Source organism: Schistocerca gregaria, chromosome 3 (genome assembly GCF_023897955.1).
Source record: "Schistocerca gregaria isolate iqSchGreg1 chromosome 3, iqSchGreg1.2, whole genome shotgun sequence".
NCBI lineage: Eukaryota > Metazoa > Arthropoda > Insecta > Orthoptera > Acrididae > Schistocerca > Schistocerca gregaria.
The window spans coordinates 365,299,067-365,324,633 of NC_064922.1; the positions used below are offsets into that span (position 1 = coordinate 365,299,067).

Here is a 25,567-nt window from a genome sequence, read left to right on the forward strand (position 1 = left end):
AATTGTCATTACCTGTATTTGCAAGACATTAACGATAGCTGTTGACGTGCAGATGAGGGCGCTCTATACGTCAGAGTTTTTTTTTTTTTTTTTTTTTTTTGGCAACACGCTACTAACTGGTCTGAGCGGCTCATGAAGACTTCCTCTCCTGTGGCAGTCACTTCATCTTACACCCAACGCCTTCTATTATATTCTAGATATATTCCAATCTTTGTCTTCCGTTAGTTTTTGCCCTCTGCGTCTTCTTCTAGTGCCATGCCAATCATTCACTTGTGTCTCAAGACAAGTACTATTATTCCGTCCCTTTTAGTCAGTGTCATCCACATTATCCTTTACTCGTCGCTTTTGCCAAAGACCCCCACATTTCTTATCTTATCAGTTCACTTAACTCTCAACATCTTCTTTTAACATCACATCTCCAGTGGTTCGATTCTCTCTTCCTCTCTGGTTTTTTCATATCTTTAAACTCAGATTCTCAGACTTTTGAAGACTACAAGACTTCTTTTCGCAAGGAATGCAACCTTTGGCTGTATTACACTGCTGTTCATATCTTCATTGCTTCGTCCGTCATGCCTTATTTTGTTTCTAAGGCAGCAGAATTCCTTAACTAGTTAACTACATGATCACCACCTTCGGTATCAAGCTTACCGCTCGTCGCATTTGTACTACTCCACGCTACTTTTGTTTTATTTCGATTTACTCTCAGGCCACGTGCTATGGTCATTTGTTCATTCAATCCACGTCCCTAAGTTCTTCTTCAGTGTCACTGAGAATAGAAATACCATCAGCGTATCTTATCAATGATAGTATTTCATCCTAAATTTAAATCCAGCTCCTGAACTTTCCATCTTCGTACAGAAGAGGAGGAGGAGGAGAGGAGGAGGAGGAGGAGGAGGAGGAGAGAGAGAGAGAGAGAGAGAGAGACTGTGGCGTGCATTATGCCCCTTTTAATCCGAGTACTTCATTGATGGTCTTCCATTCTTATTGTCACTTGGTTTTTGAACACGTTATATATAACCCATCCTTCCCTCTAACTTACGCCTGTCTTTTTTTTTTTTAGAATTTTATGACTTGTACTACTTTACGTGACTGAACACTTTATCTATATCGATAAAACCTATGAAGCTATCGTGATTTTTGTTGTCATATTGGATAAAGATGATATGATAAAACCACATGTAACTTTTATTACCTGGCATAATCTATGAAGTTGGTACTTTTATTGATATTAACGCGATCTGATATCTAAGCTTCGTAATGCTTTTTTAGATTCTGCATTGATAGCTTTTTAAAGATTTTTATCTATTACATAAGTGTACATAATATTACGCTGGAAGATGCCGCAGTAGATTAAAATAGAGCTTACCAGCATGTTTTGTAAAAAATAACGACCTGCCGCCTCTGGTGGTTTTGTGATTCCACCTGGTAGCCCAGCTCTCTCTTTTTTTATGTAAGATGGAGTTTTGTCCGAAACTTTCGTGTAATGAGTCACTGTGTAACGCTTAACGTAACTTAGACGATGACTCAGACAACAGACTTAATACATTGGATCATGACCTAGACCTCGAATTGTTCAACACACCTCAGCGGCCGTTGAAGATACGTTATTGTAGTAAAGTCACACAACTCCGTTTTCATATTTTTAATCTCTATATGACAAGAATTTATGACTACAACGTTAAGAGTTTACCACTTTAGGTAGCTGGTAACAATGACCATGGCACTGATATAAGAACAGTAACGATATTTCTGCAATAATTTTTGATGTACATATTTGGACAAATCAGGAATATAATCCTTTTACATTTATGGACTTTTATAAGTCCAAAAAACATAAAAATAGTAAGTAAATATTTCTTTACATTTTATTTCGAAGACGTAATCTTATGTTGTAAAACCCATCTGGTGGCGCCTCAAAACACGATGTGTCCTTTGATGGCCTCATGCCAGTTTAGTATCAGACGTCAGTAAGGACACAAAACGAAAACATTTTATTCACATTTTACGTATTTTATGTGTGACTGTTATGGACTGTCTGCACAGCTGTTCTGTTGTTATATGGCGAGACTATATTATGGAATGTCGTCTGAATAAGGTATGTTTACTTTGAATTTGTATGCCTCTTACGTTGAACAGACCTTAGAATTTTCCATAACTGTATCTTTATATAAATTAAGATTGTGTCCAATTAAGGTGAACAGTTGACAAAATGGTTTGGACCCGTAAAAATTTTTGTTCTATACAAATGATCTGAAAACAGCGATTTAATTTCGCTGAAACTAATAATCATTGCGTAATTTTGTGAGATCTTGGCGAATAACTTAAATTTTATGTTCTGTCTTACGGCAGGTCTTGCCGTGGGGGAAGCCTCGTCTGAGGTCCACCGCATGAGCGTCTAGGGAAGTGAAGCTAGTGGTAGTTTCCCCTTGCCGTCCACTGATGACTGATGATGATGAAATTGTAATGAGGACAACACCCAGTCCCTGAGAAGAGAAAAATCTCCGACACAGCCGGGAATCGAACCCGGGCCCCTTGGTGCGACAGACCGTCGCGCTGACCACTCAGCTATCGGGGCGGACTGGGCGAATAATTTTCAGTAATATGAAGAATTACCGTGTTTATTTTACTATTTATCGTTCGTTAATATGCAATTATTTGCTTACCCTACGTAGCACACTGTGCTCTTTGAAGTTGTAGCTTGACGAATGAGTCTCCTTATAAGATGGAGACTTTTTTGCTTAATCAAGTATGGCTTCCGGGAATTACAGTGTTTGGAATCCCAGTTCTACACGCACACATCTACATCCTTCAGCATTCCTTCCACTTCATGTCGTTGCGCGTGGACATTTCATCAAAGTGCCTGATTCGAGCAGCATACCATTAACCGTTGTTATGCAGGTTAGCTCATTCGTTTGAGTGCTGGCGGTAGCATACACAGCGGGGAGGCGAGACTACGGACCTGGCGGTGGATGAAGACGACGGAGCCGAGCAGCCGCCAGGTGCCTCCCTGGCGGTCGACGTGCAGCATCCGCAGGATTTGCAGGAAGCGTATGCCGCGGATCGCCGACGTGGCGAACACCTGCCCGTTGGAGCCCACCGACAGCACCACGATCGACGCCACCACCACGATCAGGTCTGCAACAGCAACACCACCACCATGGTTATTACTCCTCTGTCAGTTGCTTTTCAGCTACTTACCCTTCGAGATAGGCGAAATACCCTCAGACTTCAAGAAGAATATAATAATTCCAATCCCAAACAAAGCAGGTGTTGATAGATGTGAAAATTACCGAACTATCTGTTTAATAAGTCACAGCTGCAAAATACTAACGCGAATTCTTTACAGACGAATGCAAAAACTGGTAGAAGCCGACCTCGGGGAACATCAGTTTGGATTCCGTAGAAATGTTGGAACACGTGAGGCAAAACTGACTCTACGACTTATCTTAGAAGAAAGATTAAGGAAAGGCAAACCAACGTTTCTAGCATTTGTAGACTTAGAGAAAGTTTTGGACAATGTTGACTGCAATACTCTCTTTCAAATACTAAAGGTGGCAGGGGTACAATACAGGGAGCGGAAGGCTATTTTCAATTTGTACATAAACCAGATGGCAGTTATAAGAGTCGAAGAGTCGAGGGGTGTGAAAGGGAAGCAGTGGTTGCGAAGGGAGTGAGACAGGGTTGTAGCGTCTCCCCGAAGTTATTCAATCTGTATATTGAGCAAGCAACAAAGGAAACAAAAGAAAAGTTCGGAGTAGGTATTAAAATCCATGGAGAAGAAATAAAAACTTTGAGGTTCGCCGATGACTTTGTAATTCTGTCAGAGACAGCAAAGGAGTTGGAAGAGCAGTTGAACGGAATGGTCAGTGTCTTGAAAGGTGGGTATAAGATGAACATCAACAAAAGCAAAACGAGAATAATGGAATGTAGTCGAATTACGTCGGGCGAAAGGAGTTTTGCTATTTGGGGAGCAAAATAACTGATGATGGTCGAAGTAGAGAGGATATAAAATGTAGACTGGCAATGGCAAGGAAAGCGTTTCTGTAGAAGAAGAAAAATTTGTTAACATCGAGTATAGCTTTAAATAAATAGTTTAGACAAGAAGAGAGTAGAAGCTTTGGAAATGTGGTGCTACAGAAGAATGCTGAAGATTAGATGGGTAGATCACATAACTAATGAGGAAGTATTGAATAGAATTGGAGAGAAGAGAATTTGTGGCACAACTTGACCAGAAGAAGGGATCGGTTGGTATGGCATATTCTGAGGCATCAAGGGAACACCAACTTAGTATTGGAGGCAGCGTGGAGGGTAAAAAATCGTAGAGGGAGACCAAGAGATGAATACACTAAGCAGATTCAGAAGGATGTAGCCTGCAGTAGGTACTGGGAGATGAAGAAGCTTGCACAGGATAGAGTAGCATGGAGAGCTGCATCAAACCAGTCTCAGGACTTAAGACCACAACAACAACAACAACAACAACAAACCCTTCGTTGAACCCTTACTTCTTGCATTGCAATTTCCAACATTTAATTTTTATAATTCAGTCACTTTCGCGTACTAGTTACCGCAGTGTCAATGGAGAGACGGTGTTCAGTACCCAGCATCGAATACAAACAACTTAGTTATCTCTGGGTTTAGTCTGTGAGGTGGCCTGGAAGATTTCTTCGAGTTCCGCGTGTGTGAAACAATGAGATCACTGCTCACTCGCTGAGAAAGCTGGGGCATGGACTTGAACAGCTGTAACTGTGTTCACTCGTGTGAAGAGATGTGATTGGTGTGAATGAGGCGAGTTGCTATGTTCCTGTACGGTGAGATGGTAACATATAACTTGGCTGTGTGCGGTAGGTGCACACTACTATACGATTTTGTTAATCTTTCAGGACGTGCGTGTGATTCATCCTTTACCTTTTCTTTATTCTCGTCCCCAAATTGTTATAACATTGACGTATTTTACTCGAGTCTTAATGTCTTTATTGGCTCTTTGTGTCCCTGTGAGGCGAGTATGTTGTGTGGCTGGACAGAGAATCTTCTTATTAATTCACCGGAATGGTGATACAGTTATTTTAGTTACACTACCTATTAGCGAACCTTCCCAGGTATTTTGTAATTGACATGGGATCATAATTCGTTAATTTTTCTTACCCTTTGGATATCTGTGTGCCTCGTACTCTCTAGGCACAATACAAACCTATATTGTTGTGACTTATTCACTTTTCTATGATCATTTATATGAACTTACATTTCAACATATTTAAAATCATTCTTTTTAGCACACATTTTCCTATTTAAGCCAATTAGGCCAATTTGTACTCAACAGTTTGATTTAAAGCGTGTTACTTAGCCATGTCTTGCGGTACATTTTTCCAATTTCCTCATTGAAACCCACGTTAACAGTAGCAATAATTTTAAAATTGAATTAAAAACTGGCTCAAGTCAAGACTGTTTTTAATTCAGTTTTGATATATTTTATCGAGACCGCTGATAATCTCCACGAGATACGTTCTAAAAAAGTTAGTGATAGCGGTAACCACTACGAATGTAATAGTTCAAAATTTTGTATTCAGCAGACAAGGTAGTTTCGGTGGTGACGCAGGTGGCAGAGACGCAGTGATATGTTCTACGGAATGTGCGTTTATTCGATGTCTTTTGTTTTATGTATCACTACAACAAATAGGGAACAAATTCCTATAGAACTGAACATGGCTGTAAGCCACGTTGCTTAAACACCTTTATGCTTGAAGAGATATTTGATATGACTCCACATAGTCACTTACGGGGTAAGACCACTCTAGAATCTTCAAAAAATAATTTTTTTATTGGTTTAAAAGATGCTTAGAGCGTTCTAAAATATGAGGGAAAATTCAATATGTCTCAGGAGAACTGCTGTAGAGTCGCCATTTTGTAATATTTTGCGACAATTTTTTTTATAATCTACTTAAATATATGCTGAGATCAGGAATCTGTGCAGGCCAGTCCATTGCGGGGATGTTAGTGTCGTGTATCCACTTCGCCGTGCATTACGAACAGGTGCACGATCGTTTTGGAAGATCCAATTGCGATCCCCGAATTGCTCAACAGTGGGAAGCAAGATGGTACTTAAAACATCAGTGTAGGCCTGTGCTGTGATAGTGCCACGCAAAACAACAAGGGGTGCAAGCCCGCTCCTGAAAAACACGACCACACTATAACACCACCGTCTCCGAATTTTACTGTAGGCACTACACACGTTGGCAGATGACGTTCACCGGGCATTCGCCATACCACACCCCGCCATCGGATCGCCACATTGAGTACCGTGATTCATCACCACACAAGAACGTTTTTCCACTGTTCAATTGTCCAATGTTTACGCTCCTTACACCAAATGAGGTGCGTTTGGGATTTACCGGCGTGATATGTGGCTTATGAGCAGCCGCTCCACCACGAAATCCAACTTTTCTCACCTCCCACCTAACTGTCATAGTATTTGGAGTGGACCCTGATGCAGTTTGGAATTCCTGTGTGATGGTCTGGATATATGTCTGCCTGTTACACATTGCGACCCTCTTCAACTGTCAGCGGTCTCTGTCAGTCAACAGACGAGGTTGGCCTGTACGCTTTTGTGCTGTACGCATCCCTTCACGTTTCCACTTCACTGTCACATAGGAAAAAATGGACCTAGGGATGTTTTGGAGGGGCTTGCGCCCCTTGTTGTTTTGCGTGGCACCATCACAGCACAGGCGTACAGACGTATGACACAAGTAACACCCATCACCTGACCACGTTCGAAGCCCGTTGAATTCTGAGGAGCGCCCCATTCTCCTCTCTCACGATATCTAATGACTACTGATGTCGCTAATATGGAGTACCTGGGAGTAGGTGGCAGCACAATGCACCTAATATTAAAAATGTATGTTTTTGTGGTGTCCGGATATTTTTGATCACAATTGAGGAATCATTCTAGCGGCGATATTGGCCACAAATGGGGAAAACCACTGAGTGAGCGAGTTCGGCTAAAGACAGACTATTGTGGCCCGGTACCTGGGACGAGAATCTGGAAACGCTAAGCTTGTCGGCTGTTCGCGTGCTATTATCATGAGCATCTGTGGAAAATGGTTAAGGAAGGTGAAGCAAGATGAGGTGTAAGGTTTTGGACGTCCACAACTCATCACAGAAAGTGGAGGTAGAGAACTCGGCGGCTATATAAAACAGGACAGGCGGCGACCTAATGCAGATCTGACAATAGCGTACCCTGCTGTTGCTAGCCCAACAGTTTCGGAGTACACTGTTTTGCGCAAATTGTTGAACAAGTGGGTACACAGAAAGCGATCTCTACGTGTTCCCATATTGACTGAAAGACGTCGCCATTTTTGACTGCAATGCTCACGGGATCGTCCAGATTGTATCACGGATTGATGAAAACGTGTCGCCTGGCCATTCTTGTTACCACAGATCGATGTTCATGTCTGGACAAGCGATCATCCAGGGAAATGGCTTCTCGAAACATGCACCACTTCACGGTCTCAGGCCGGAATGGGCAGTAATATGCTATGGGTGATTTACATCTGGGGGTCCATGGGACATGTGGTAGTAATGGAATGCCCCATGATAGCTGTGGATTAAGTGAACTTTACTGCACGCCAGCTGCATCCCTTCATGCATGGCCAACCGCGGTGGACGAGCGGTTCTAGGCGCTCAGTCCGGAACCGAGCGACTGCTACGGCCGAAGGTTCGAACCCTGCCTCGGACATGCATGTTTGTGTGATGTCCTTAGGTTACTTAGGTTTAAGTAATTCTAAGTTCTAGGGGACTGATGACCACAGATGTTAAGTCCCATAGTGCTCAGAGCCATTTGAACCTTCATGCATGACCTCTTCCTCGAAGACGACATTTTCCAGCAGTATAAATGTCGTGTCACGAGGCCAGATTCGTTCAGCAGTGGTCTGACGAACGTGATAACTCCTCACGTTAATGTCTTGGCCACCAGATTCGACAGATCTAAACCCGATGGTACACACCTGGGTCGCTATACGAGACGAATTCTTCGCCCACACACCTGCAATTCGTAATTCAGGGGAATTTCAAGAGTTGTGCGTAGAAATCTAATATCATATACTTCCGGAAACTTAACAAGAGATTGTCGACTCGATGCCACGAAGAATCGCTAATGAATTGCGTTGCAAAAGTCGACAGCATTAATCAGATGGACGCAATGGTTTTCTCATCAGTCTACCTGCATCACGCCAGCTGACGATGGCTGGAAACGTATTGGCATAAATAAATTTATAAAAATCAGTGACTCATGACATATTTCTGATATGTTTCTATTAGGTCGCTTTCCTCTCAATTCGTCTGATCGGCACGAACTTAGCAGTTGATTTTGAACCAACTTCTCGATGAAGTACAGATTTCAAACTTTCAAATAGATCAAAACTGGTTGACAATGTAGTATTTACTCGCTTTCTTCTCTGGTGAGTGGTGGAGGGCACACTGAGTACCACTGCTATTTTCCCTTTTTCTGTTCCAAGCCCGAACGTTTTGCAGTAAGAAAGATTGCTGTTAAGCCTTCGTGTAGGCTCATTTCCTTCTAATTTTTGTCTTTACGGTCTCTTCGCGAGATACACCTAGAATGAAGCAAAATACTGGTTGACTCAAGCGAAGAAAAACCGAAATAAATCTGTTGTAATCTAATCAAAATGTTTGAAATCAATTGAACAATTTCCGACACGTCAGACCAAGAAGAAGGGAATAATTATTTAATTAATTTTTTAATATAACACATTTTTAAAAGGGGCTAAAATGTATAAAACAATTTGTCTTAGCCCCATGAAGATTCGTAACCCAGTACAATTCTGAAAATTTGTGCTTGAAAATTTTTAATAACTGTGACAATACTTTAAAACGAAAACCAAGGAGTGCATGCAATAGATAACAGTAAGGACAGTACAGAGTATTAGTGGTGTCTTATAGAGGCAGTATTATTACGTACTAAGATAGAAAAATTTTATTCTCCCGTTCCCGTAGTAAGTCCCCACAGCCCAGCATCGCTTTAGCACAGAGAGTCGTTAACACAAGAGAGCCGCTAAGCGTAAAGTTTCGACATGGCTAATCGGTCACCAAGAGAGTGACATCGACGCTTTTGTGTGTGTGTGTGTGTGTTGTGTGTGTGTGTGTGTGTGTGTGAGAGAGAGAGAGAGAGAGAGAGAGAGAGAGAGAGAGAGAGAGAGAGAGAGAGAGAGAGAGAAAGAAGGAGCTCAGTGGAAGAGCGTAAGACAAGAGAGTACCGAACTGTCATAGTTGCTCTCGTAACATTAAGTAAGATGCACCAGATAGAACGCAACAGTACATATCGGGGACCTGACAGAGCATTTAGGGTGCTAGAACAAACCCGTTACGCAATCGAGACCGCTGACCACTTGTAATAAACTGGACCGATTTGGTCATTACAAACGACGTTGCACAGCAAAGTCTCTCCTCGGTGCAGTAAATACCCTGACTAGCTAGCCAAGGGACGGGCTATCATTTGGATCGATGGCATCCATGACGTTCAAACTCGATTCTATGATTACTGCTATTTGGTGTAAGACTGTTCCAGTATTGTCTCTCAGTGCCACTCATACTCTCGTTGCCTGATGTAATGATAAGAACTCCACAGACACAGATAACTGACGTCGAAGTCCAGGACTGAAGCTGAACTAATGAATAGTCCAAGAGTCCATCAGTATCGCTCCAGTTTGGGATAAAAGCTGCTCCGATACTTCGGCATCATTCAGACCATAGGAACTACCACACTGGCTGCCCAAGACAGTGTACATCACATCAGACAACACTGAATCCGACATCGCCTTCAGTAACCAGAGAGGGACAGAGCATTCTCAGGTTGGTGTGCGAATTAATCATACGTGCACCGCCCTTACACCTTCTTCACAGCAGATCTGTCACATGGGAAGCGCCTACGGATGGGCGAGCAGGCAACCCACCAAACTACGAGTTCCGGGCTGACACAGAAAACTCAAGGCACCCTTGAGTCTGTCACTGATGACAGAAGATTCCATAAAGATGACATCGGAAGTTCACTGAGGCTTTTTGCAGATGATGCTGTGTGTATCGAGAGGTTGCAACAATGGAAAATTGTACTGAAATGCAGGAGGATCTGCAGCGAATTGACGCATGGTGCACGGAATGGCAATTGAATCTCAATGTAGACAAGTGTAATGTGATGCGAATACATAGAAAGATAGGCCCCTTATCATTTAGCTACAAAATAGCAGGTCAGCAACTGGAAGCAGTTAATTCCATAAATTATCTAGGAGTACGCATTAGGAGTGATTTAAAATGGAATGATCATATAAAGTTGATCGTCGGTAAAGCAGATGCCAGACTGAGATTCATTGGAAGAATCCTAAGGAAATGCAATCCGACAACAAAGGAAGTAGGTTACAGTACGCCTGTTCGCCCACTGCTTGAATACTGCTCAGCAGTGTGGGATCCGCACCAGATAGGGTTGAAAGAAGAGATAGAGAAGATCCAACGGAGAGCAGCGCGCTTCGTTACAGGATCATTTAGTAATCGCGAAAGCGTTACGGAGATGATACATAAACTCCAATGGAAGACTCTGCAGGAGAGACGCTCAGTAGCTCGGTACGGGCTTTTGTTAAAGCTCCGAGAACATACCTTCACCGAAGAGTCAAGCAGTATATTGCTCCCTCCTACGTATATCTCGCGATGAGACCACGAGGATAAAATCAGAGAGATTAGAGCCCACACAGAAGCATACCGACAATCCTTCTTTCCACATACAATACGAGACTGGAATAGAAGGGAGAACCGATAGAAGCCGGCCGCGGTGGCCGTGCGGTTCTGGCGCTGCAGTTCGGAACCGCGGGGCTGCTACGGTCGCAGGTTCGAATCCTGCCTCGGGCATGGGTGTGTGTGATGTCCGTAGGTTAGTTAGGTTTAAGTAATTCTAAGTTCTAGGGGACTTATGACCTAAGATGTTGAGTCCCATAGTGCTCAGAACCATTTTTTTTAGAACCGATAGAGGTACTCAGGGTACCCTCCCCCACACACCGTCAGGTGGCTTGCGGAGTATGGATGTAGATGTAGATGTAGATGTAAAGTTGTTTCAGGCATTCGAGAGCTATTATTTGACGGAATGAAGTCGTGCAGCGTTTTGTGCTTCTGTATTTAAAGGTTTTGAAAAATTTGGAAATTTGTGGTAAGGTCTTATTAGACCAAACTGCAGAGGTCATCGGTCCCTAAGCCTACACACTACTTAATCTCACTTAAACTAACTTACACTATGGACAACACACACTCCCATGTCCGAGGGTGGACTCGAACCTCCGACGGGGGGAGCCGCATGGACCCTGGCAAAGTGCTTTAGGCCGCGCGGGTAACATACTCTTAGAGTCCAATGCAACCAGTATATTTCTCAATGTATGCTTGGAAACTGGTTGAGATGGACAACATTAGTTGACACCAGCAATTCCTGTAGTGTTTGAAACCTGTTATCAGTGGCATAGTAACATACTCCCTGTGTCCAATGCATGTAGCATCTTTTCAGTGTGTGTGCTCAGTCGCACACCACCATGATGTTATTCAAGTGTTTGTCCAGATTCCTGAGTTGCCATTGTAGCAGCGACCCAACAACACACCATCTTGTGGCTTGGTGATATCTCTTTTGCTGTCAGTGAGACTTCAAAAGGGCAACACTTTCATAGCAAAACAGACACTTCAGTTAAACTGTAAATGTCTGGCTTTTGAAAAAAAGTCTTACATTTAGGTCTTGGTTTAAGTGTAGCCTCTTTTATTGGGTACTTTGTATCGAAGTAATACAAGTATACTCGGCACAGGAGATGCCATAAAGAATAGGTCGTATATTCTGATTTACTTCCAATTTTTTAAAAATAACTACACAAATTGTAATTTATTTATGATTATGGCACATTACATTTGCAGCGTGCCATAATATTTTCATCAATATATTCACTTAAGTTGAAATATGTACATATAAGAAGAAGTGGTTATGGAAACATATGTAGCATGAGACACGTCAGTCTGTTTGGTATATTTGACAGTTGATTTGGAAATTTTACTATTATCGGCATCTTCCCACTATGGGCATCTCTGCACCGCTGAACACATGTGTGATAGGTATTCTTTGGCTGCCGGAGATTGTAATATTATTGAGTAGAGCTCGGACGAGAGAAGGAGTCGGGAGCAGTTGTCGGCCACAGAGAGAGTTTTGTGTGAAGGAAGAAAGACTGGGTTTAACGTCCCAACGACATCGAGGTAATTAGAAACAGAGCACAATCGGAGTGTGTTAAAGATGGGGAAGGAAATCGGCTGTGTCCTTTCAAAGAAACCATTCCGGAATTTGCCTGGAGCGATTTAAAGGAATCATGGAATACCTAAATGTAGATGGCCGGAGTCTGGTTTGAACCGTCGTCTTTCCGAATGCGAGTCGACTATGCTAACAACTATGCCACCGTGCTGTGTCATTGTTGAGTGAGGAGGTTGGATGGGAGAAGTGCCGGCAGAAGAGAACTGAGATGCTCCCTGATGTGCAACTGAGATTAGAAAATGATTTAAGAGGATTTTATAGAGAGACGGCTTAGATGGAAAAACATAATTTTCATTGAGATGATTCTGCAGCAAGCGTCAGCCGAGAAATTATTGTATTGTAAAGATTTCATTGTGTCTGACAATACCTACATGTTGGTATCCAGGATGAACTCCGTCATGTGTACAGCATTCTAATTAGCTTTCTCTCTGCACTTTCAGTCAAAGTATTTCATTAAGAACGGTAAAGAGTAAGAGTAAATCTTATGTATTTTAAAGATTGTGTACAAAAGTAAATTTTATGGTGAGTGACAATGCTAAGGAAGGGTTATTGTTTGTTACTACGAGTCACTTCTGTGTCATTAAAGGGATTCGGTACAATTTCAAAATATTGCTTTATAAATACTTCATGAAATTTATCCCTGGTTTTAGATCTGGCACTTACTGTGCTGTCACGACTTGCGCTATTGCGTGTACAGTGAGTCGTACGTTCCAAAAAGAGCAAAAGTTTAATTTGCTGATGCAGAAATAAAATAATTCAGTTTGCTGCAAAGTGAGTTATTTGAAGTTCATGCAGTTCAGCACTTTACATGCCTATATTGTGCCGACAGAATATAGCCGAGTTGCTCGTTGCAGGATAGGAATCTACTGTAGAACCTAAACGATCTTTATTAGAGAAAATCAGAAACAATATTCCTTAGCAAAATTTTCATATAAATTCAGAAGATGTATTTTTCTAACTGGGCACATTTTTGTTTCGCAACACTTAGCCGTTGTGTGTGACTGTTTCATGACAAAGCTACACTCCTGGAAATTGAAATAAGAACACCGTGAATTCATTGTCCCAGGAAGGGGAAACTTTATTGACACATTCCTGGGGTCAGATACATCACATGATCACACTGACAGAACCACTGGCACATAGACACAGGCAACAGAGCATGCACAATGTCGGCACTAGTACAGTGTATATCCACCTTTCGCAGCAATGCAGGCTGCTATTCTCCCATGGAGACGATCGTAGAGATGCTGGATGTAGTCCTGTGGAACGGCTTGCCATGCCATTTCCACCTGGCGCCTCAGTTGGACCAGCGTTCGTGCTGGACTTGCAGACCGCGTGAGACGACGCTTCATCCAGTCCCAAACATGCTCAATGGGGGACAGATCCGGAGATCTTGCTGGCCAGGGTAGTTGACTTACACCTTCTAGAGCACGTTGGGTGGCACGGGATACATGCGGACGTGCATCGTCCTGGTGGAACAGCAAGTTCCCTTGCCGGTCTAGGAATGGTAGAACGATGGGTTCGATGACGGTTTGGATGTACCGTGCACTATTCAGTGTCCCCTCGACGATCACCAGAGGTGTACGGCCAGTGTAGGAGATCGCTCCCCACACCATGTTGCCGGGTGTTGGCCCTGTGTGCCTCGGTCGTATGCAGTCCTGATTGTGGCGCTCACCTGCACAGCGCCAAACACGCATACGACCATCATTGGCACCAAGGCAGAAGCGACTCTCATCGCTGAAGACGACACGTCTCCATTCGTCCCTCCATTCACGCCTGTCGCGACACCACTGGAGGCGGGCTGCACGATGTTGGAGCGTGAGCGGAAGACGGCCTAACGGTGTGCGGGACCGTAGCCCAGCTTCATGGAGACGGTTGCGAATGGTCCTCGCCGATACCACAGGAGCAACAGTGTCCCCAATTTGCTGGGAAGTGGCGGTGCGGTCCCCTACGCACTGCGTAGGATCCTACGGTCTTGGCGTGCATCCGTGAGTCGCTGCGGTCCGGTCCCAGGTCAACGGGCACGTGCACCTTCCGCCGACCACTGGCGACGACATCGATGTACTGTGGAGACCTCACGCCCCACGTGTTGAGCAATTCGGCGGTACGTCCACCCGGCCTCCCGCATGCCCACTATACGACCTCGCTCAAAGTCCGTCAACAGCACATACGGTTCACGTCCACGCTGTCGCGGCATGCTACCAGTGTTAAAGACTGCGATGGAGCTCCGTATGCCACGGCAAACTGGCTGACACTGACGGCAGCGGTGCACAAATGCTGCGCAGCTAGCGCCATTCGACGGCCAACACCGCGGTTCCTGGTGTGTCCGCTGTGCCGTGCGTGTGATCATTGCTTGTACAGCCCTCTCGCAGTGTCCGGAGCAAGTATGGTGGGTCTGACACACCGGTGTCAATGTGTTCTTTTTTCCATTTCCAGGAGTGTATTTTGTGTATTACTGACAACTATTCTTGATTTTCAATCTCATATACACATAGTCAGATGCAGTGTAGATTAAGTGATATCACACTTATCAACAGAAACTTGTACAGTTTTCTTCGTGTTTAAAAGTAGGATAGCAAAGGAGAGTCTAGATCAGTATCAGTAATCGGAATTTTAGAAAGTACCTGCTTTCACGTTATTAGCGTGAGGTTTTGGCTCACATAGTTTCCAGTTAACCAGCTTAAAAGATAATTTTGTATGTCCATCCTTTTAGCAGGAGGTCTTTGCAACGGCGGCCGCTTATTATCGTGACAAATAAAAACACCTACAGCCGACCTTAAGATTTTATTTTATTTTGTCGCTAACAGTTTCAGCGCTTCAGTGCGTCATCTTCAGGTTGTTTTTGATGCGATACAGGTTGATACGATCCACATGCGTAGCACATCTGTTGACAGCATTGCTGGATACGCAGATAATGTGTCAGCACTTCAACCGTAACTGCCAACCAGTAATACTGGCAACATATGTGTTATGCATAGGGGTCATATCAATCTGTATCGCATTAAAAACAGCCTGACGATGACGCACTGAAGGGGTGGAACTGTTTGCGACAAAATAAAATAAAATATTAAGGACGGCTGTAGGTGTTTTTATTTGTCACGATAAAAGGTAATTGATTTCAAAGTAAAATCCCTCATCAGTGTTTCACATTTATTAACTCTCCTTACAAAGTTATAAGATTTGGTAAATTTATGAAAAAAATGGTTCAAATGGCTCTGAGCATTAAGGGACTCAACTACTGAGGTCATCAGTCCCCTAGAACTTAGAACTACTTAAACCTAAACCTAACTAACCTAAGGACATCACACACATCCATGCCCGAGGCAGGATTGGAATCTGCGACCGTAGCGGGTAAATTTATGAACAAAATTTGCAGAAAGGTTGTTTTTGGGGGTATGGGTCAGAGGGCGTGGAGCTTCGACAGTTCTGACCGGGGTCACTTCGATCCGTTTCTGGTGCACCCTAACAAGTCCACAGTCCACAGTGACCAATGTGCTCTTTTAATGGGTGTTGTTTCTTTGTCCAATTAATTTAAGTGTTACGTAATTGTAAACTGTCCACAGCTGGTGGTCTCGCGGTCGCGTTCTTGCTTCCCGAGCACGGGGTCCCGGGTTCGATTCCTGGCGGGGTCAGGGATTTTCACCTGCCTCGTGATGACTGGGTGTTTGTGTTGTCCTCATCATTTCATCATCATTAATGAAAGTGCCGAGATTGGGCTGAGAAAAGATGGGAATTTCTACGGGAGCAGTTGAGCGCCCCACAAACCAAAAATCATCATCATCATCATCATGTAAATAAAACTGTCATCACTGATATAAAAACGAGAGTGGTGGCGCAGTGGTTAGCATGCTGGACTCGCGTTCAGGAAGACGACGGTTCAAACGTGCGTACGGCCATTCTATTCCAGGTTTTCCGTGATTTCCCTAAATCGCTTCAGGCAAATACTGGGATGGTTCCTCTAAAAGGCACGGCCGACTTCCTTCCCCATCCTTCTCTAATGCAATGGGACCGCTCAACTCGCTGTTTGGTCCCCTTCCCCAAAGTCAACCAACCAACCATCGATAAAAGCCTATAGTTGATGGCTTGAGTCTTGTGGGACTTCTTAGAGGCTGGAACGACCTGTCATGTGCCACGCTGCGTTGTTCCGGTGACCTATGATAAAGTGATGGGGCTAGTTCGTTCTGATACAGCTGCACGGACGGCAGAGCAGTAATGTCTGGCGGAACAGGCGCCAGAAGCGGGCTAGTCGGGCACCAGAGCAGTCCAGTCCTCTGGCGAGCTCATGCAATTCGAACGGCAGTGGCGACGGCGTCGGACGCGGGCAGAGGCGGGTGATCAGGCGCACGGGGCGGCCGGCTAATACGCGCCCTTTGATGCACGGAGCCGGCGCCGGCGCCGCGACGCCGACGCCCGCCAGTGGGACGGGCGACGCAGGGGGCGGCGTCGGCGGCCGCGATATCGGCGCTCTGACGTCACGCTTTGTGCCGGCTGCGGTGGGGTGGGCAGCGCCCAGTTATCTCCGGCCCACAACTTTGCGACGTACTGAGGCCTCCCGGCTGCATAACGCCGTCTGGCGTGTCGGGCCGCTGCAGCAGCTGTCACGGCGCTGCACTCGCAGCGGCGCTGCGCGTCCCGGGCCGACGACATACCGCGTGCGTTGTAGCTGTGGTGCTGTTGCTGCGGAACTTACCTACCTTCCTGGAGATATCGAAAGTTTACGTGCGAGCAACACCAAACAACGGAATAATGCATTCAGGGTATACTAGATACACTATCTGATCAAAAGTATGCGGACACCACCTAAGGCCGGCCGAGCCGGCCGAACGGTTCTGGGCGCTACAGTCTTGAACTCGCGACCGCTACGGTCGCAGGTTCAAATCATGCCTCGGGCATGGATGTGTGTGACGTCCTTAGGTTAGTTAGGTTTAAGTAGTTCTAAGTTCTAGGGGACTGATGATCTCAGCAGTTAAATCCCATAATGCTCAGAGCCATTTGATCACTACTTACGAGGAGAACACAGCAACCTTTTCTCAGGCCAATCTCGCCAGTTTCATGAATTTTCCAGAAAGTTCGCTCAGTGGAAGAGGGGTCAAAAGAAGCGAATCCGTATCTCGGCTTATCCCTGCATACCAGAGGGCGCACGGAGGCTTTCCGGCAGTCGTTCTTCTCGCGAACCGTACGCGACTGCAACAGGAAAGGGAGGGAATGGCAGTGGCACGTAAAGTGCCCTCCGCCACACACCGTTGGGTGGCTTGCGGAGTATAAATGTAGATGTAGATGTAGATGTTTCTACAAGAAGCGACTGTCAAAGCTTTCGAGGTATTTTCCAAGTATTTTATGTGCCTTTTACCAGCTGATGTTCCCAGACAGAATGGTGACACAGTGATTAGAGTGGCTGCTTCTTAATTTTGCGCAGCCCGCAATGCGAACGATTGAGCCACAAATTCTTTTGAGGATACTGTGCGCTAAAAGGAACATGAAGAACCTCAAAAATACGAGGGGTATTCACAAAGTAAGTTCCGACTGCCTACAAAAGGGAAACCACAGTGAAAAACCGATGAAGCTTTGCACTGGTGTTTTACACAATGTATCTAAAATGTCTGCCGACCGCGTCTAGCTGCTACTTCTGAGTACATACTGCGCACGTAAAGATGGTAGAAATTAGAGTCTCCCGCCAAGTATGAGGGCCTGGCGAAAGATTTCGCCTGAAGCTTTGCAATCCACATAACGTAATTGTCATGCGGTTCGTGCTACACGACATTTCTCGGCCGCATTCTGCAGGGGCAATAAAGATGCTCCTGCAGCGTTATCTATGGGAAGTGTTTGATCGCCCACAATACAGACCGTAATTGGCTATCCCTGAGGTTCATCTCTGCTTATGAACCGCTGGCTATGAAGACAATACTTTGACACAGACACCGAGCTGCAGTCCAGAGTAGAAAATTGTCGAAAAACACTGGCGGCTGTGTTCTATAACGAGGGAACTGAAAAGTTGGTACAACGCTACGATAGAAGTCAAAGTCTGAGCCGCGACTGTGTAGAGAAGTAGCTGAAAGGTGTAGCTAACTGTTGCATATAAAAAATATCTGATTTTCACTGTGGTTTCCATTTCGCTAGCGGTCGGAACTTACTTTCTGCGCGACCCTCGTACTTAGAAAACTTAGACCGTCGAGTATCTACGGGTAAGACGAGGCAAGTGTTCGCTTATTTTGACTTCTCTCCCGCTGAGCGAATTTCCTGGGAAATCGGGTAATGGCCCTTGTCGTGTTCTCCTCGTTAGTAATGCGGAACTAACTACTAGATACCACGAGAGGCAGATCTGCGAGTGTAAAAGGAGGCGGGGAGTATTGTTTTGTATGTAGAGAAGCAGTAAGAGCAGAATGGGTTGATCAGGAGAGCTGAATGAGGTGGATAATCACTGGATGTCAACTGAGTAACAAATCAATGAAGGCAGTTCAAACTTTTGAAGCTTGCCCTAGCCGACTCTGTGAAGTGGAAGTGCGACGGAACAACCACAGCTAAACCACACCGAGGGAGATCTCATATATTGACGGACAGGGACCGTCGAGCTTGGCGGAGGGTGGTCGTAAAAAATCGCACGAAATCACCAAAAGGAATCACTTGTGCTTTCCAAAGTGCTACCAGCTGTCCAACTAACACAATGTCTGCGCGTTAGGAGTTCAAAAGAATGGAGTACAATTGCTGAGGTACATCAAAATGGGGTACAATGATAGAGCCAACTCCTCATTAGTCACACATCTCCGTAGTAAATGCTAAGCGACTCTTAAAGTGGTGTAAAGTGCAACCCTGGACGGCTAGGAACGAGTGATTTAGAGTGATAATAGGATGCTAATAGATAGGGATGAAATCATTTTATGGAGGAGGTGTTATCTGCGAACCATTGAATTGTTGAGAGGTGAAGAAAGACATACTTAGGCTACCATTTCTTACCATATGGACGAGACATGGTTGAAATCAGGACATACCCGAAGTACCGTTTGGCTAGATAACGCTACAAAATCTTCTTAATTGGCGTTTCTGTCTGGGTTATTCACCGGAAAACAAGGGCCCACTGGGTAAAGGTAAAAGTGCGATTATGCACATTGCGAGCAGTGCAGGTTGGACTTTTGAATCCAACAGCAATGGAGATTTTCGTAAGAAGATATGCGCCGATGCGTTCGAGAAGTGGTTTAAAGATCTTCTTCCTTGGCTTCAGGAAAACGCAGTTGTTCTTGATAAGGCGCCGTACCATTCTGATCGAAAAGAAAAAGTTCGTAATGTGAATTCCATTAAGCTAGGTATATCAGAATGGCTGAAATCTAAAAATATCTCTTTTCAAGGCAGTGTGCTGGAGAACGAAGTAGTAGAAATCGTCAAAGACAACAGAGTGGCACACAACGAATGCTAGGCAGATGAAATGGCTGAAAGCGCAGGGAAAATTGTTCTTCGAGTTAGTTTGGGCCAGAATGAAAGGCTATGTTGCAGCAAAAAACAGTACATACAAAACGTCGGAAGTTAAAGAACTATTTGAACAAGCAGTGACTGCAGAGGAGTGGAACAAACGTGAGCTCCATGTGGTGGAAAAAGCTGAAGCTTAAGTGTGAAAATTAGATTGCGTTATACGGGAAAGAGAAGAGCGTTTTGTTGTAAACCTGAATGAAAACAAAGTTCGACAGATTTAATTAGTTTTATCCTTCCTTTACCATTATTGTAACTGGAATTGTTATTAAAATAGCTTGTGTTTGAATTTGTTATGCTACCTGTCGGTTTTTTACGTTTTCTTTCATTACGTCGTACCCAGAGTTCCCAATAATGGGTTTCTCATGAGTGACGCACGCTTCGCTGTGACGTCAGCGCGGCCCCAACTACACAGCATACTCGTACACTAAGGATTTTCGACAGTCCTGCTTTCACTGGAACGGGTAGTGGTCAGTGACGTGAAAGTGTTTATGTCTCGTCCCAGCTCTCGGTCAACAGACAAGAGTTGACTGTATTACTCCACAACCGCGCCGCATTCTCAACTTTGAAGAGATCGTCCGTCGTCACGTAGGAGAAAACACAATGACAAGTACTCGAAACGTTGCCCATGCCTTGTCTCCACTGTGTGCGTAGTGTGAAGCTAGAGATTTGAAGGTGATCCGATATTCAACATTATTTTACACCTAGACGATACATTTCCGGACATGGATTCCTAATCAGTACCTTATCTACTAAGTCCCTTCCACAGCCTTATAAGCCAGTAACAGAAGTATGTAACACACTTTCATACCTTCTGGTAAGGATCCGAAACAGACAACCGGTACTAAAGTATCAGTTGGGATACGATTTTGTAAGCTAACACTTTCGTTGGTGAGTTATAATTCATCAGAGCTCTTCCACTGAGTCTATCATATTTTCCAGCAGCTAGTTTTACCTGACTGTTGCACTTTAATGTTTCTACTGACTGTTTCACAATAGGACAACCGAAGTATAGCTGACATTTCCACATATTATATTTATTAATGTTCAGAATCAACTGCCATACCCTTTTGCCTCTAGCAGACGCAACTCATCTTCGTCACTTCACCTCCTAGCCTGCTCACTCCATTCGTTAATTGTGCCAGTTAATTGACCTGATTGATGTTCCATCTCAACACGATGATAAATCAGAGAGTAGAGCTTATACGGAGATTTCTCGATAGGCGCTCTTCGTGCTTAACGTTCGTGAATGGAACACTGTCTCCTTCATTCTTTTCCTAGCATTGTTCTGTAACTGTCAGTTATGTTCAGCTGTTACTCTGTCCCTCTTCCTCTCACAATACCACTGTCTTTCTTCGCTCTTTCTATAACACAATCACTGTATACAATCTTCCAGTATTTAATACTTTTTTCTATCACTGCCATTGTGTCCTTCTCTATCAGCATAAAAAAACGTATGTTTGCATGCCTAAATTTTTGGTAAAATTTTAACGGTGCTGAGGAAGGTAGAATGAGGCAGCTGGTACCCCACTTCTCAGTCAGCCAGTTCCTTCTTTCCCCTGCTGCAACGTGATTCTCTCCCATGACATTGCGAGACCACATGTGGCAATCAAAACTGTCAAAAAGCTCCGGGTATTTCACTGGGAGATTCTGGACCACCCACCATAAGACCAGACCTCGCCCCTAGTGATTTCCATGTTTTCGGACCACTGAAGAAGTTGCTGGCAGGGCAGCGATTCACAAGTAACGATGAAGCCAAGACAGCATTTCGACGGTGGTTCCATAGCCAGCCAAGCGTATTCTACTGCCGGGGCATCTAAATTTAGTGCTGTGATGGGACAAGTATATGAATCAGTGTGGGGACTATGTGGAAAATAGTGTAAGGTACATAGAACAGGATGTATATTTGTCATTCCTGTATATACCTTACTTTGGCTAATAAAAAATAGGGGCAAAGAGTTTCTGACTTTCCCTAGTACGTGCGTATTTTAGTGTGGAAGTACAGTGACTTAAAACATCTGTATCTCGGAAACCGATAAAAAATTTTAAGTTTTTTCCAGATCGTGATCTTAGAAACCTATCGCAAAAATTTCAGACATTAACTGTGCATAGCCGTCTTGGAATCCTCGGCTGGGTTTTGTTCCCTGATGATGGCGAAAACATAGTAAAAATGGTTTTGTGGCGTTTCCCGAGAAAACTTCCATCAACTAATGATGCCTCCATAAGTCCCATCAAGCCCATCATATAGAACATTAATTGCAAAAAGAACCAACCGATTTGCTCCATTTGTCCAAGCAAGAGGAAATTCTGTTCGGTATACAAATGATTTTTCTTCCCTAAGGGCTGTCCAAAACACCCGACCCTATCTTTTTATCACCAGCAGAACCGGAGGTATGATCACCGGAATATCCAGTTTTTACGCGCAGTGTTTTGGAACCTATTAGGTACGCATTCTGTCGCCAGCATATCATTGATAAATACGTGAGTGGCGAAGGAGATAAACAAAAAGTACTTTCTTCAAACATCTTAATACAAAAGTTGATTTGAGGCACGTGGTGATGAGATATCAGCGTTGAGCCAGTAAACAGCGCTGAAGTGTCTATTTGACCGTCGCTACACGGAGATACACGAAACACAACACATGGAAAGACTGCGGGGCAAACACTTTGTTTATGGTGTAGCTGAAGGCAATGGTCGGAGAGTTCAGCGAATGTACCGCGGGCTTCTCCCTTCATGAAGAAGTCTGCTGTATAGAACATTTACTGCAGTACGATGGACAGGACAATGCTGCTACTTTGATGATACTGGTACGCATGCCTAATGCAGGCAAAGAGCGGACAGTCTACACACCTAGGAAGATACGCTCTTACTCTTCGAATACAGACCGCAGGCAAGTGCACGAGCAATTGCTGCGGAGACCAGTGGCGGATACAGGGAAACCTCAAGGAGTTGGCGCTAAAGATATCTTGGGCTACCTCTACTTTTAACGTAATAAAAAATAATCAAGTAACTTGCAAAGTTTAAGAAAGTCTTATTTAAACTGATTATACACATATATAAGACAGTGCCATCTTATGACATAAAAAGTTACAATTGTGATTCTCTTCCTTAAATGATGAATACTATGCATCTATTCTTCGTGAAAAATTTGTTAATTGTATCATCAATAGGACAATCAATGTCAGGGGGAATGTTGAACAGAGCTAAGAAGTTAAGTCGATCCCTATGTGGTAGGCAGAAACATATAAAATACGATGACACGGACGTGGGTGCTAGTTGCAAGAATTCTTTCAGCGACAAGACAGGTGCAGAGCATGCTATGTATATTTCGTCAAACACAGTTCGCGCTGCTATTTTGATATTGGTTTACTGTAACATTGACCAGAACAATAAAGGACTGTAACATATTTAACTGTTAGTTTCTTCATCACGTTTAACATTGTTCTATTGTCAGTCACACATAATGACCTTCTGGAGAACTGAAGACAGCTATTAAGGATTTCTTTTCCTCAAAATTTTCTACATCAGAAAACATCTATTTTTTACACTTGGGTTTTCTTTATATGCCGCTATCATTAATATTATTATTGCCTTTAGTATTATTATTACTGTTAGTGCCAGCAGTAGCAGCAGTAATAGTACAAGTACTGCCTGTACCAACTTTATTAGTTCTCACGTTCACAATCAGTATTATTTACTCACAGTCACTGTAGACTCTCAAAAGCATTTTAACACTGTTATTTCTTATGCAACTGCGATGTGAAAATTGTCTTGCATGTATGAAACCCTGTTCCGAAAGAGAAGACTGTAACGTCACAAGTTAACACGCAAAAGCATTATTGCAGTAAGCTACTTTGTAATACGGCTCGTAGCATTGGAGCCGTTGGCGGTGAGAGAGACAGCCGCTTGTATCTTAGCAATGACTCATTTGCACCTGTCACTATCCTAGGCGTGGAATGCGGTACCAGCGTCATTTCAAGCACAGAATACCCAAGCACCTAAGAATTCAAATAAACTATATTAAATATTATTCAATATACTGCCCTTTGTTATTAAATAGAAGATTGTGTAAAAATCTCAGGTTTCTAGATGGAATAATTCCAGAATTTGAGAAAATTACCTAAAATATCTAAAACTGACACTTGTAAGATTAAAGTCAGTTAGAAATCATAACTGTTTGTCTTTTAGTATCATATGGAATCTTTACTGAAGTTCACAACATGTTATTTCAATTTGTTTGAATTTTCATAATTAAAAACATTAACTATTGTTCATTTTCGTAATCTAAAATTAAGAAAAGATCACTATTTATTTAATGTGTTGTCGTGTGAGTAAATGAGAGTGAGTTAGAGTGTGTATGTGGGACATACAAAACGTTAAACATTATGTCACTATGTCGTGGGAAATCCACCCTGCTTGCTTTTTGTAAGAAGGCAGCCAGAATAGCCACGTGGAGAGTAATAGTCTTCTAAAGTTATTTTAAGATTAGTTTTATTTTCATTTGATTCTATTAAACATTTTATGAATAATTGCAAAATGAAGGGACATAAATGCATCTGTGAATGTTGACTGGCGTAAGACAATTTTAGAGCGAAAATGATCTCGAAAGATTGTTATAATTGGCTGGTCACTTTGAACAACCAAACAGAGTTAAGCATTTCCCAAGCATTGCTGGTACTTATAGGCTGTGAGAGGAGCAGCATTCAGGGGGAGTCGTTGGCTAGCTATCGGATGTACAGGTCATGTTGGACGTGTCCGTCTACGCTGTGAATAAACTGCAGAAGTTCATGGTATTTTCGCGTCCAGATGGCATTGCCGTGAAAGCAGTTGCATTTACGGACAGATTGTGGAAATTTGAGCTTTGTGAAGTGTTTAGTTGGAAAGATAAACGCGTGTGCACTTTCGGCCTTTGTAAAATTAATCGTGGCATGTTTCATATTTGTCTATGGAATATTTGGCGAGCAATTTCTTTATTAGAAATCCATTGAAAAAGGACCGAATGTGAAGTTCGTATATTGTAGCAGAGTAATGACTTTAAATCGCGTAATAGTTCGGGTCGGACTTACGTACATTCCTGGCTGCCTTGTGTGTGTACTGTGTTGTATGAACTTTGAGCTGAGAACAGTGATATTATTCGTTAATTAAATATGGGCTGATGGCAAGTGTTTAATTTTGAAGGTAAAGGAAGAAAAGAACTCGTTGCAGAATTTTGCCATTTTTCTAAAGAGACGATGCAGTCGCCCTCCACCCGACATTTGTTATAAGGTATCACAGGATAGCTTGCTACCAGATTTTACGCGGACTTTGAAAACGTAAGTATTGATGGTGTCTTTCTTCAACGCTGCTTTCAACATCGTCTGGACAGTATCTACATATGCAGAGAAACGAGCTGGTGATCTGACGCCGTACTGAGGTAGGTGGAACTTTTGTATTGCACAGTACCACGAGAGACAGTAATCAAATATTTACTCCACAATTCTAACCCACCCTGCCGCAAGGCCTAATGGCTCTAATCAGATCAGGTTAAGTATATAAACAAAATAAATAAAAACTCTCTCAATATGCATTTCTGGCATGTGTTTGCTTAATGCAGTACATGGTGTCTCTCCCAAGAGTCGCCAGGCGAATTTTCTCTTGTGTCTCAGCAGAGATTTGCAGCTCCAACAAATATTGCTTATCGCATGTACCATACTACGCCCAGAAACGGAACTCCCCGGTTTGTTTACTGTTACAATCAACATGATTCTTAAAGCGGAATTTTACAAGGCCATTCGATGGAACGGA

The 25,567-nt window shown here is 43.5% G+C and overlaps 1 protein-coding gene across 3 annotated transcripts in view; it reads right to left on the minus strand.

Moving 5' to 3' along the window:
- The window catches only part of LOC126353821 (potassium voltage-gated channel subfamily KQT member 1-like), a 2,608,463-nt gene that overhangs the window by 73,789 nt on the left and 2,509,107 nt on the right, over positions 1-25,567 (minus strand). For all 3 annotated transcript variants that reach the window (XM_050002939.1, XM_050002938.1, XM_050002941.1), the window contains one exon: positions 2,960-3,135. In XM_050002939.1, the coding sequence (XP_049858896.1) occupies positions 2,960-3,135 (176 nt within the window). The remainder of the gene's footprint in view (positions 1-2,959; positions 3,136-25,567) is intronic.